Raw genomic sequence first — 13,904 nt, 5'->3', positions numbered from 1 at the left:
GGAAAAAACCCACTGGCAGCTGGATTGTCAATTTGGAGCTGGCCAGAGCCTGTTAAATGTGTTGTTCCATACCGGTCAAGAGGACAGTTGGGGCCTATTGCCTAGCCCCTGGCCAGAGATCAGTGTCCTGTGTTTACCATCCTGATCTGCCACTTCACCTGCTCCTTGATGCCTTCTCTCTAGAGCTGTACATATCGACTGTTACCATACCAACCACAAAATGCATTCAAATGATTTCCTGTTTTATCATGAACACATTTCATTACATTACAGTTCAATATAGTTCACCCAATGGACGGAATAGCGATACTGTAGAGTAGTTCAGCTATGATAGCGTAGAGTATCGCTCCTCTGCATCCGACGTCAGGCTGGATGCTGCAGCCTTCCCACTAAAGCAATGCTCATATCCGCTTTAAAGTGCTTTCAAATTGCCAAATGATCTAGAATGCAAAAACTTTCATTCAATGGAATGAACTTCTGCCTCAGCTCTGGAAGGACCATTTGATTTCATCCCATCATGCATTCATCCCACATAGACTAGTTATTGGTGAATATTAATGATCTAAAATAATTGAAAATTGTAGCCAAACAGGCATTTTATTCTAAATCTATATTTGTTCTTGTTAGGACTGAGGGCACCGTGAGAAATTGAAATAAATCTGTTTTTGTGCGTTTCTAGCTGTAGTTTCCATTTCCTCCAGTTTGGACTGTATTTGTGCCTCAGTCAAAATGTCACTCATGGACTATAATTTCCTATTGCACTATCATGACCCAGCAAAAACGTGTTCTCACATCGTACCTGCCATATTCATTTCATTAAGCGTTTGTCTGGGTCCGGTCCATGAGTGTATATTAGATATATGGACTGCATCTGAAACACACTCAAAGGGAAGTATTCAAAACCTTGAACTATAATCAAGAGTGGATATATTTTTGATCGGATCCATCACTACACTCTGATCCATCATCACAACACATTTTAAAACACTTTCCAAACTGCTTTCAAAGTGCCCTTCCATTCTCCATAACACGCTGTCTCTCCATGTTGTTTTTTCCAACAACATCGATTTTTTTTTTTTTCATCCATTTCTTACTTGACAAACGTTGTATATCTGCATTGTTCCTCAGAACACTCAATAAGCCATGTTCACGTATCATGGCCTCAGGCCCTTACATACAATGTCAGGTCACTGATACACACTACATGCAGTGTGTTGCAGTGGAGCACGCTGAAAGGCGTATCAACCAGCGTATGGACCGATGCCAAGGAGTATCAAGCTCAGTCAGCGATGCATCAGCACGTATCAGCACATATCAGTGTGTATCAGCGTGTATCAACACATATCAGTGTGTATCAGCGTGTATCAACACATATCAGTGTGTATGAGCACGTATCAGCGTGTATCAGTGTGTATCAGCACATATCAGTGTGTATCAGTGTGTATCAGCGTGTATCAGTGTGTATCAGCACATATCAGTGTGTATCAGTGTGTATCAGCACGTATCAGTGTGTATCAGTGTGTATCAGCGCGTATCATTGTGTATCAGTGTGCATCAGTGTGTGTCAGCACCTATCAGCGCGTATCAGCGTGTATCAGTGTGTATCAGCGTGTATCAGTGTCTAATAGTGTGTACCAGTGTATCAGTGTGTATCAGAGTGTATCAGTGTGTATCAGTACATATCAGTGTGTATCAGCGTGTATCAGCACATATCAGTGTGTATCAGCGTGTATCAGTGTGTATCAGTACATATCAGTGTGTATCAGTGTGTATCAGCACATATCAGTGTGTATCAGCACATATCAGCATGTATCAGTGTATCAGTGTGTATCAGCACGTATCAGTACATATCAGTGTGTATCAGCGTGTATCAGTGTGTATCAGCACATATCAGCACGTATCAGTGTGTAACAGTGTGTATCAGTGTGTATCAGCACGTATCAGCGCGTATCATTGTGTATCAGTGTGTATCAGTGTGTGTCAGCACCTATCAGCGCGTATCAGTGTGTATCAGCGTGTATCAGTGTCTAATAGTGTGTATCAGTGTATCAGTGTGTATCAGCGTGTATCAGTGTGTATCAGCGTGTATCAGTGTCTAATAGTGTGTACCAGTGTATCAGTGTATCAGCGTGTATCAGTGTGTATCAGCGTGTATCAGTGTCTAATAGTGTGTATCAGTGTATCAGTGTGTATCAGCGTGTATCAGTGTGTATCAGCTTCTCTGAGAGGTGCTGTTCTGGAGAGCACAGAACTAAGGGGCCCTGATAGGAGCTAGGAGGGAGAAGCTAGGAGCCAGGTGGGATGAGCTAGGAGCCAGGCGGGAGGAGCTAGGAGGGAGGAGCTAGGAGGGCAGTGGCAGCTCACAGTATCGCCACAATAACAAGATGCTACTCCTCTGGAATCTCAACCATCTCAAACCAAAGTGTTCCGCTCACAAATCGGAACGTTTCATTGGTTACTTTGTATAAAGGGTGTAAATATACAAGCTTTATATATGTACATTTCTTTAGTACTAGGATCCGTTGTGCTATGAATAGAGTGATTGATTGGACCTCGTACCCCAGCCCACTCACAGTCGGCCCCTTGGACAGTTTTTGCAGACGAGCATTTTGTGTTTGCGACAAAAGCGCTGAGTGTAACGCCATGGTAACCGCGGCCCTGTGTATCAAGCCCAGTTGGTCTCTGAATACCAACGAGGCTGGAGCGACCGTATGGGCGCCATGAAGACACAGGACTGCAGAACAGCTTCTAGAAGCTGTTCCAGATAATGTAGAAACATTCATTCATTTACCTAATTCACCACTTTCCACATCAGCCCAGTAGCTTAGTGAGGACATTAAGGACATTAGACTGTACAGCCACAGAGGTGTGGATGAACCATCATAACGCATCTGACTAGTTGATTCCTTTGGGATTTAAAATCAAACTAAATCCCCTACCTACTGCAGACTGCACTTGTGTTGAAGTGAATCTTTCTAATTGAATTGCTGTAGTTGTCCTTGTCTGTGCACAGGGCTCATTGAGTCCTGAGGTGTCCAGAGGGTCAGAGGCTACAGATGAACACGACGTTTACGTTGTTCCCGTCACTCCCAGCAATCACAGCTACCTTTGTTTGTTCCCCTTATCGTTTATTAAACCTTTATTTAACCAGGTAAAACTCTCATTGAGATTTAAAATCTCATTGATGTCATTGATCAAATGAAGTATATATTGATCAGCCCTCCTCATCCTCATCCTCTTATCGGGGGTCGGGTCGGGCCAGCGGCTCCAGCAGGGGGCCCCAGACTTCCCTTTGCCGGGCCACATTGACCAGCTGTGACGGGGGGATCCCGAGGCGTTCCCAGGCCAGTGTGGAGATAATCTCTCCAGCTCGTCCTGGGTCTTCCCCGAGGCCTCCTCCCCGCTGGTCAGCCTGGATCCCCTCCCTAGGGAGGCGTCCAGTGGGCATCCTGACCAGATGATAGTGATAAGCATTTAATCAACTGATACTGACATTATACATGGCAGGATAAAACAACAGATTTGTATCTATAGATATGTTTTTTCTTCATATTAAAGTATCATTATTAAACATTGTTTTAAGTCCATCAGCCCATAAATGAGGCAGTAGAACAGGATCAATACCCAGGGAGCTGCTCTGAACCCGACCAGCACCCCCAGCCACCGCATCCAAAATACAAACCAGCGCCACCAGTCACTGGAATGGGCTGTTACACCTCCACTGGGACGCCACACTGCCCTCCCCTGTTGTGATTCACCCGACATATGCTTGATGAGCCCGATTCCTCTTCCTAAATTGAACAGCTGAAGGACAAACTGCAAGTTGGCCACAATTGCACCACTCATAAATGTCACCTCATCTGCATATTTTAATTTGAGTCCAGACCAAAAATAGCCCCACGTCCAGGCTGTCAGAAATAAATAAAGAATGCACGAGAATATGGCAAACATCCTCCTCTGACCGCCCCCCCCGCCCCACTTTAATTATCTGGTCATTACTGAAATATTTATTCTAATTACCTGAATTCAATAAACATTATGGTAATGCAGGATGATGCAGATTCTTACATGCAGCCGAGCCCCTCTGAGGCCGGCTGCCAGATGGTGAGCTCAGGTTGTTGTGGTCTGGCCACTATTATGCAGTCATGAACTATTTAGAGCCCCCCCCCCCCCCCCCCCGGGTCCGTCAGGATATGTGGATACGTCCCGCTGTGGTACCTGGCACGCTGTCAGGACGCTACGCCTTGTTCCTCCGTCTCATTCATGTACAGCTATTTCTTTGTTGTATATATGATGTATTTGACTCAGGGTGACCCTGTATTGTAGCTTGTCATCCTTCCAGCTGGTAACCAAGGCGATACAAAGAGGTTTTTTCCTTTCAAAGTCCACATCACAACATCCTCCACTGTCTCTTTATGTCGCCATCAAAGCTGCAGCGCGGCCTGTGTGTTCCTCCTCCTCCTCCCCCTTTGGAGTCGGCGTCCCCATTGACTCCTGACCTTTAGCTACACCATCAGCCCACACTGCGCTCTGGCCCCCTGCTACTGCACTGGAGGTTCTGTTAAACGATCAGCCCACACTGCGCTCTGGCCCCCTGCTACTGCACTGGAGGTTCTGTTAAACCATCAGCCCACACTGTGCTCTGGCCCCCTGCTACTGCACTGGAGGTTCTGTTAAACCAGCAGCCCACACTGCGCTCTGGCCCCCTGCTACTGTTCTGTTTTCTTTATCGCGGACTGGAAGGAGCTCTGTGGCGGTGGGCGGGATGTAAAACAACGACCACAAGGACCACGTCCATACAGTGCATGAGTCTGTGGTGAGGAGTTTCGGTGTGAAGTACGAGGAAAGGGTGCAGAAGGACTTCAACACCAGATGAAGATGGAAGCCTCTTACACAGAGGCCTGGAAGAAGACAAAACGCTCACAAACCAAATCCAGTGCAGATGTGTTGAGGAAGATGAAGGAAGCCCAAGACTGCTCCATCAACCCTCTGAGCCTTAGAGAGTTATTGGTTATTATTATAATCAAATGTATAGATCTAATAATCACGTTTTCTACCTGGCCACCCTATTCATAAATGATTACTATCCTATAATATGCTGTTCTTGGAAGAGGGCATACTCTTGATGAGAGCATCTATAATGAATTGCCTTCTCTTTTTGAGTTGGTCACATGACGGCTGACCCCAGCAGTGTCTTCATCACTGTGATGTCTTCCTCTCAGTCTTCAGATAAGGCCTTTTTCTGCCTCATCTGCTGCTTTCACTTCTATTGCCAATGTTATGCTGATTTTATGCATGTCTTTGTGCACAGCAATAGTGTCATATTAGCAGATCTATGAGATTTATAGTATAAAACAAGTATAAAAAAGATAACAGTGAAGCACACAGCAATAGAATATGTGTATCGACACATATTTCTTTATTTCTCTGCGAATTTAAGAAATAAATTAAATTGAGTCTCACACTGCTTTGCGATTCACTTCATATGGAGTATCTTCTGGGTATCGTATGTTTGAGTGTGTATTTGTATTCACTTCATATGGAGTATCTTCTGGGTACCGGATGTTTGAGTGTGTATTTGTATTCACTTCATATGGACTATCTTCTGGGTATCGTATGTTTGAGTGTGTATTTGTATTCACTTCATATGGACTATCTTCTGGGTACCATATGTTTGAGTGTGTATTTGTATGATTAACAAAGTTTCAAATGAGTTCCATTGCTGATGCCAACTATCAAAACAGCTGCTGATACGTCTGCTGTCAGTTAAACTTAATAAATAATAAATTAATTACTGAAGTAAAGGAAGCCATTGTGAAAAAGGAGAAGAATTGAAGGAAGTCAATTAAGGTAAGCAAAATAAAGAAAGAAAGGAAAAGTCATAAAGCAACTAAACTAAAACTTTAACCTCTGGGATTTAATTATGCATTGTTTGTTTGTCGTTGTAAACAACTTCTGGAGGCAAGTGTCATAAAAAAAAAAAACGTCCCATAATGTGATGCTAAATGCAGGCTTCGAAAAAGGCGAACGCAAAACAAACTAAAGCTCACAATTATTAATAGCATCAAGGAGCCGGATCCCAAATAAATAATTAACAACACTGAGCTCAAAAGCACCATTTAAGGTGCCAGTAACTAATTATTCAGACTCATTAACACATACATACGACTGTTAGAGGCAAAAACACTTTTAGACACGTGCGTACGAACACATAAACATCGCTTTGCAGATGGTAATTAACACGCTCAGCCAGGGGAGCCAGTGAGGGAGCAGCCGTGGATTTAAATAATTAATTACAGAGGAAATCAAATGTGGTCCCTATCTGACCCCTGACCCCAGCCTGAGCCCAGCTGTCATCAGCTGTCTGAGAGCTGCCCCGCGCGGGCCTCAGCGGGGGGTTCTCCAGTAGTAGAACTGGAGAACCCCCCCATCGGTCTAGAGGAGACCAGGCAGAGGCTCCTCTCTCCAGGGTCCTGACCTCTGGGGCAGCAGAGGACTCAGAGGGAGGGCTGAGGGTCAGCCACAAAGGTTAAGGCACAAGCATAACACACACTATACACACACACACACACAGGCAGATACAAACCACACACACACACATGCAGGCAGACACACACACATACATACCATACACACACACACGTGCAGGCAGACACACACACATACATACCATACACACACACACACATGCAGGCACACATACACGGACGTGGTTCTCATACATGTGCACGTGGCACGCACGCATGCACACACACACACACACACACACACACACACACACACACACACACACACACACACACACACACACACACACACACACACACACACACACACACACACACACACACAATAGCATTAGCCTGTATATCCTTTCTAGATCATGGGACTAAATGGCCTTCATTGCGAGCGTTTGGTGAGATGTGCTTATCATCCGATACGAGAGAAGAGGATTAGGTGTAATGCTTCTGAAGCATTGTGAAAGATTGAAAAAGATGGTAATGAGAGACAGTTAGGTGCAGGGCGGCTGGAGCTGTTAATCTTCAGTCTTAAATTTGCCACGGAATCATATTTAAATATGTCTGCGGGTGGATTTAATAGCTAAAGGCAGTAAGAGGGCCACAATGGAGAAGGCTCAGGGGCTGAATCTTAATGAACACCGACTCCCTGGAACAGAAGAATCATGTGACTCTGGGGGAGAATCCTTGTCCCCCATACTGTAATACTAATCTATATGACTTGTTATACTTCAGAGCGTGGTTGAGGCGAAAAGGATATCTACTGGATAGTAATTGGAGTGTGTGTGTAATATATGTGTTTAACATACGATGGCCTGCAGTGAGGGACAGGCCGTGCAGAAACGTTCTCATGAGAGCACTGTGTAAATGAGACTTTCTCATGATCCATTTAATACAACAACAACATGAACGCTCTGCACCGCGGCCGTTCAGTTCAGGGCTGCTAGACCAGCGCGGTCGTTAGGTGTTCACCGAGGGGAAACTCTAAACCAATTCATTCCACAGCTAATCTCATAGGATGACCGCTGGCACTCGTGTTATAATTTCTTCGACCTAGCAAGAGAACCCATCGCGTTGTTGACATGCTTACAGGCCTCATTTGGACCTGCTGCGGTCCATGCTGCACTGAGTCTGAAATGGAAGTCAACACAAATACCCCTGCCAGGCGGAACATTCATTTGGGGGGAATATGTTCAGGTTCTGAGGCCACCACACACCTCACTCTCTCACGTCTCTCCCAGCTTTAGCCAAAGAGTCACAGCCCACCCTTCAAGCTCAGAATGAATCAAACAGAGACCCCCCATTCCTGGGCCCACACTGTCACTCATAGCCCGCTTGTCCATCAAATACTGCTGCTAATAATGTGTGTGGGGGGGTACAGCAGAACCATCCTCGAGGAAGGCACATATTCTTGGGAGGATCTCTGGGAAGTAACTAATTGAACTAATTAACCTTCATAACAGCGAAGCAAGCCAGACATTGGTGAGTCCTATAGCAGGAGCAGCAGCAGAGAGGAAGTTGTTTGGTTTGGTGGACGGTTTCACCATCAGTGTACTCATGTGTTACCATGAACGCACCAAACATTATGTTCCTGCCTCTTATTGAGCCCTAATTGAGCTGCACTAAATCATGAGGCTATTCAGGGATTAACAATAAACATGAATAACTGAAGCCATTTGTATTATTGATGGTAAAAGCCAAATCCGAATAGTTCTGCTTCATTCTCAAATAAATGTCACCCTTCCTGTTATTCAGTCACAATGATTTTAACAAACACCCGCTGGAGAATAAACCTCACAATGGGTTTGTTTCCACATGAAACATAATGTACTGACTAGACCCTTGTTGAATTATATTCTATTCAGGAGAGGAGAGGAGAGGAGAGGAGTGGAGAGGAGGGGACGGACTCAGAGTTCCTGGGAGCGATGAACACAATGCTCAGACTCGGAGGGATTCAGCCGGCGCTGCAGCATGTGGAGGCGAGGCTCCTTCCATAATTCATGGCCAGCGCAGCCCTACCAGAAATGGGCCATGCTTCTGGGATTTTATCTAACAGACATTTTTAACCTTCTGAACGGCCGTGACGCACAGCCTAGTGCACAACCTTCTCCTGGTTCTTCTAATTCACTCTGGCACAGGGAAGGAGCTCAGCACAGCCGCTGGGAAACGGGCTTGCTGCCCCAGTGGCCTGTGTCTGTCCAGTGTCTCTCCAGTGTGTCCAGTGTCTGTCAAGTGTCTCTCCAGTGTGTCCAGTGTCTGTCCAGTGTCTCTCCAGTGTGTCCAGTGTCTGTCCAGTGTCTCTCCTGTGTGTCCAGTGTCTGTCCAATGTCTGTCCAGTGTCTCTCCAGTGTATCCAGTGTCTGTCCAGTGTGTCCAGTGTCTCTCCAGTGTGTCCAGTGTCTGTCCAGTGTCTCTCCAGTGTGTCCAGTGTCTGTCCAGTAGGATTGGGTACCGAGGACCGGGTACCGAGTGGTACCGGGGGCAACATGGTCGGTTCTACCCGGACCCAATGACTACATTTCTTTCGGTGCCTTGTTTCGGTGCCGTAACAATCCTCTCTCCCTCTTGTTGAAAAAATGCAGAGCACTTTCCTCTCCTGCTGCCCAGCTGCAGCCATCATGTCCAAAGTAAAACGCTCTAAAGTATGGCTTTACTTTACTAAAACAAAAAATGACAGCAGCACATGTAACAAGTGCAATAAAACTATTTTGTGTAAGGGGGGAAATACCTCCAATTTGATGACCACTTGATGCTGCACAACATAAATATAAGGGCTGACAGTTGTACTGTCTTCGACTGCCTGAGAAACCCACAGCCAAGCCCTTCCTCCTCAGCCGTCAGAGACGACGTTGATGACAACAGTAGCGTCTCCTCCGCAGGTTAGTAAGTGTTGAGGTAACGTTAGCTTCCTTTGCCAACGTAAGCTACAAATGACTAGCTTTGACTATGTCTTGGCTATGTCTAGCTTTGTGTTGCTGAGAAATAACGTTGCGTAACGTAACGACAGCCTCCATCATACTGAAGTTTTTGCTACCGGACAAGACGGTGTGACACCATTCACGTTAGCGGAGAGGGGGAATTGAAGAAGGAGACGGTGGACAAGTGTCACCGGGCTGTGACCAAATTCGTGGTGAAAGGATTGAACCCCTTTTCTACTGTGGAATCCCGAAACGGGAAGCTGCGACTTCCCAGCAGCTGGGAAGTTGCAGCGTCCCGTTACGGGGCTATAGCATAGCTAAACTTACTTTACATGTTGTCCTTGCTATTTCATTTTCTTGTTCTGTAATTTAGCTAATGTAAATAGAAAATGTAGCTAGCGTGATGGGAGGGGGATTATGAATGAACGGGGATTTTGCAGCTGTGATGTGAAGACTACTTAAAGAGGAGAGCTATATTCTGTTGAAATAGGAACATTATAGTGAAATAGGACAATCTAATTATTGTTTATGTACATAGTCAAATAGAGTCTCCCAAAGACTATGACAAGTGCCTTGAATCCTCGCTACCACCCTCCTTCCAGGGACCTGGTGGCAGATTCCCTCATCCCTGCCTAGTATTCTGTTGAGAAACAGAATATACTTACTGAGTTAGCAGCACTAGTAAAAAAGGCTGCAATTACATGTGATGGGTGGACCAGCCTGGCCCAAGATCACTACATTATAGTAACAGTACACTATGTTAGCCAATGTACCTCTAAGCAGAAAGTGCTTCACACCAAAGCAGTGTATGAGTCTCAGACAGTGTTAGTGGTAGCTGGAGAAGCAGATGGCATTCTGGAAGAATTTGGATTGAAGAATAAGATTGTGGCTGCCACAGTTGACAATGCTACCAATATGGACGTTGCACTTAAGAAGCTTGACATCAGAAAGGTGGGATGCTTTGCCCACACTTTGAACCTGGGAGCACAAAAGGTGTACAGCAACAACTCTGTTAGCAAGTGGTGTGCCAGAATCAGAGCAATCATCGTGTGGTTGAAGAGATCCTCCATGGCAAAGGTTGTGAGAAACAGAGAGCCCTTGGTAAGTCATTTAAGCCCAAATTTCAATACTTGATTTGTATAATATTGGAAGACGTGTGTGTAATTCAAATAGCCTATATTTTTTTTGTCTCAGATCTGCCTGAGCACAATATGATCCTTGACGTGAGGACGCGTTGGAACTCACTGTTCATGATGATGGAACGGTTCCTAGAACAATACCCGGCCATCCAGGCAGCTTCCTTGGATCCACGGCTCCGGAAGCCCATGGAGAAGGACAGGTAATGGACAGGGAGGTTAATTAAGTGCAGTGGAAATTAATAAGAATAAGAATACAATGTATTCATTTTTGTTAAAAAAAATTTCCAGGCTGGAAAGACTCTGACAGCGACTTCCGTAAAGCAGAAGAGTTCATCAAAATAATGAGGATCATGTACATTTCAACACTCTGCGTGTCAAGTGAGAAGACTCCGACTTGTGGCCAAATTCTCCCCATCCTCAACAAGCTAAAGGATCACTTCACAGTGAAAGATGAGGAATCCCCTTTTGCAGCCTGCATCAAAGATAGTGTCTGGGGTGATCTGGCCAAGCGTTACCAGGTTTGTAGCAGTTCTATATAGCAGGGCATACATAATGACGGAACTAAGTAAAGTGACTGTTGGACGCAAAATGTTTGAATATTCCTGATTTATTTATAGGGAGAAGACATTCAGGAGCTTCTTCAGGTTGCTACCTTGATGGACCCTTGCTTCAAACTCAAACTCTGTGGACTTGATGAAGACGCCGTTTGGAACCGTTTGGATGAAGCAGCCATTAGCAGCACAAGTGAACAGGTATTTTATTCCCATTTTAGCTTGCCTGGTGTTGTTTAGATAGATTATCATGAGACATACAACTGATTAAATTAAGGTTAAATGAAAGAATCTCATCATGTCATGTGTGTGCCAGATTAAAATCTAGTGGCAGTTCTGCTACTTTCATACACAAAGTTGTCTTTAGCTGGCGATGCAGGACCAGCAGAGAGGCAGAGAGGAGGACAATACATCTGGCTGAAGACGAAGAGGCGCTGGAACAGGAACGAGTAAGCTCTTAATAAACTGACTAAAATCAACTTATTACAGTTTTTGAAGTCATGTTTGTCTAGTAATATGCTGTCTAATTATTCTTATTGTCTATGCATGCTTGTTATGCACTCCAAGTGAAGCACTTAAGTTGAGTTTGGGACGGTTGGATGAACAATACCAATTATTGTTGACTAACAATAATTGGTATTGGAGGACCCTTTGCTGGCTTTAAATGATTAAATGTAATATATTTGTGTATTTCAGACTTCCTCCCATAAGAAGTCTGCTCTGCAAGAGCTGTTTGAAGATGAGGACCGAGAACTTCTGGCAGTGGCAACAACGGTGAGCACCCACATCTCCATTACAGATCGGGTCCAGAAGGAGATCCAGATATACAAAGGCATGCCTCCAGTCCTGACAACACAAGACCCTGCAGCTTGGTGGTGGGAAAAGAGGGACACCTTGCCCATCTTGTGTGCTCTCCCCAACACATACTTGTGTGTGCAGGCCTCATCCACTCCTTCAGAGAGGGTTTTCTCTTCTGCAGGTGACACTATTAGCCCAGAGAGAAGCCGCCTTTTGCCAGAGAAGGCTGACATGCTAATATTCTTACAGAAGAACTGTTAGATGTGTACACTGAAGTAGCTCTGTATGGGTCAGGGGGACAGGGTTGTTGTTAAGTGTCCCAAAACCTTTTTCATATATGATATTTCCTTTGTTCCAAGCATTCATCAAAACACATGAATATTGTTTCTTCACAAGTTACAACACTACCAATTACACAGAGTATAAAGAAAGAATATTTCATTTGTTCAAGGCGGGGACAGAAATTATCAAACTGCTCTTTCTTGTGAGCTGGACTGGTTATGAGAAGAACTGGATATTATTGTATAGGCTAGTAAGGCTGCTTGCTTACATTGGCTTCTGTGCAGTCGTTGGCTGGAGGTTTTAATTTCAGATTTTAATACATTTTATAAGGACCCCATTTTCATATCAAGGCCATTCAGGGCCATGGAATCCCAAAAGGTTGGGAAAGCTTGATGTGCACTACTGTAGGAGAACATGTTTATTTGGTATTTTTGTTATTATTCTATTTAAGTTATGCTATAATTTATTATTACAAATGGAAACAGTGACTGAAACTATAAACAAAGAGACTATTTTTTTATAACCTACAGTGACAATTTTATTTGTTTAAATAGGTCTATACCTTTTCACAAAGCCTAAGTTGCTCATGTCTTACCAAATAAGTTACCATTAAAAATGGAAGAATTTCAACAATTGAATCAGTTGTTTGGTCTTTATTTTAAAGAAGTTGTCATATTGGTTCTGGCACTGTTAGGAACTAGTACCTTTTCAAAGAATCAGTGTTGGCATGGCATTTCTATTAAAAAAGTATCGATTTCGGAACCATTTACCGATGCCATTTACCGATGCCTGTAAACCGGCATCGGTTTACAGGAATTGAAATCGAACCGGAATCAAAATATTTCAAACGATACCCAACCCTACTGTCCAGTGTCTCTCCAGTGGCCCCAGTGTCTGTCCAGTGTGTGTCCAGTCTGTCCAGTGTCTGTCCAGTGTGTGTCCAGTGTGTGTCCAGTCTGTCCAGTGTCTGTCCAGTGTGTCCAGTGTGTGTCCAGTGTCTGTCCAGTGTGTCCAGTGTCTGTCCAGTGTCTGTCCAGTGTGTCCAGTGTGTGTCCAGTGTCTGTCCAGTGTCTGTCCAGTGTCTGTCCAGTGGCACCAGTGTGTGTCCAGTGTCTGTCCAGTGTGTCCAGTGTCTCTCCAGTGTGTCCAGTGGCACCAGTGTCTGTCCAGTGTGTCCAGTGTCTGTCCAGTGTGTCCAGTGTCTGTCCAATGGCACCCGTGTCTGTCCAGTGTGTCCAGTGTCTCTCCAGTGTGTCCAGTGTGTCCAGTGTCTCTCCAGTGTGTCCAGTGCGTCCAGTGTCTCTCCAGTGTGTCCAGTGTCTGTCCAGTGTCTGTCCAGTGTGTCCAGTGTCTGTCCAAGGACACACACCCTGCCTGTAACACAGGACAGCTCTGCCCTCCTCAGCTCATGAAGAGCCTCTCTGCCAGTGTGGATGTGTGTTTGTAGATGTGTGTAGATGTGTAGATGTGTGTGTGTAGATGTGTGTAGATGTGTGTGTGTAGATGTATAGATGTATGTGTGTAGATGTGTGTAGATGTGTGTGTGAAGATGTGTGTATGTGTGTGTGTGTGTGTGTGTGTGTGTGTAGATGTGTGTGTGAAGATGTGAATAGATGTGTGTGTAGATGTGTGTAGATGTGTGTGTATGTGTGTGTGAAGATGTGTGTAGATGTGTGTGTGTAGATGTGTGTAGATGTG

General features: G+C 44.8%; 1 protein-coding gene across 1 annotated transcript; it reads left to right on the top strand.

The window, feature by feature from the left end:
- Window positions 1–2,643: 2,643 nt before the first annotated feature.
- Window positions 2,644–12,109, top strand: LOC311356140 (uncharacterized protein; the record flags this gene model as incomplete). Its single annotated transcript, XM_084475905.1, is given in 13 exon segments — window positions 2,644–2,674; window positions 3,345–3,406; window positions 4,051–4,104; window positions 8,384–8,497; window positions 8,834–8,845; window positions 8,938–8,990; window positions 9,585–9,648; window positions 10,091–10,541; window positions 10,631–10,775; window positions 10,864–10,875; window positions 10,877–11,093; window positions 11,823–11,958; window positions 12,066–12,109. Coding segments are annotated over 13 exon segments (1,395 nt in total).
- Between the last annotated feature and the right edge of the window lie 1,795 nt (window positions 12,110–13,904).

The sequence above is a fragment of the Micromesistius poutassou genome (assembly GCF_964030765.1).
Source record: "Micromesistius poutassou genome assembly, chromosome: 12".
NCBI lineage: Eukaryota > Metazoa > Chordata > Actinopteri > Gadiformes > Gadidae > Micromesistius > Micromesistius poutassou.
The sequence above is the reverse complement of the archived record's forward strand: the minus strand, read 5'-3'. Positions and strand labels throughout refer to the sequence as shown.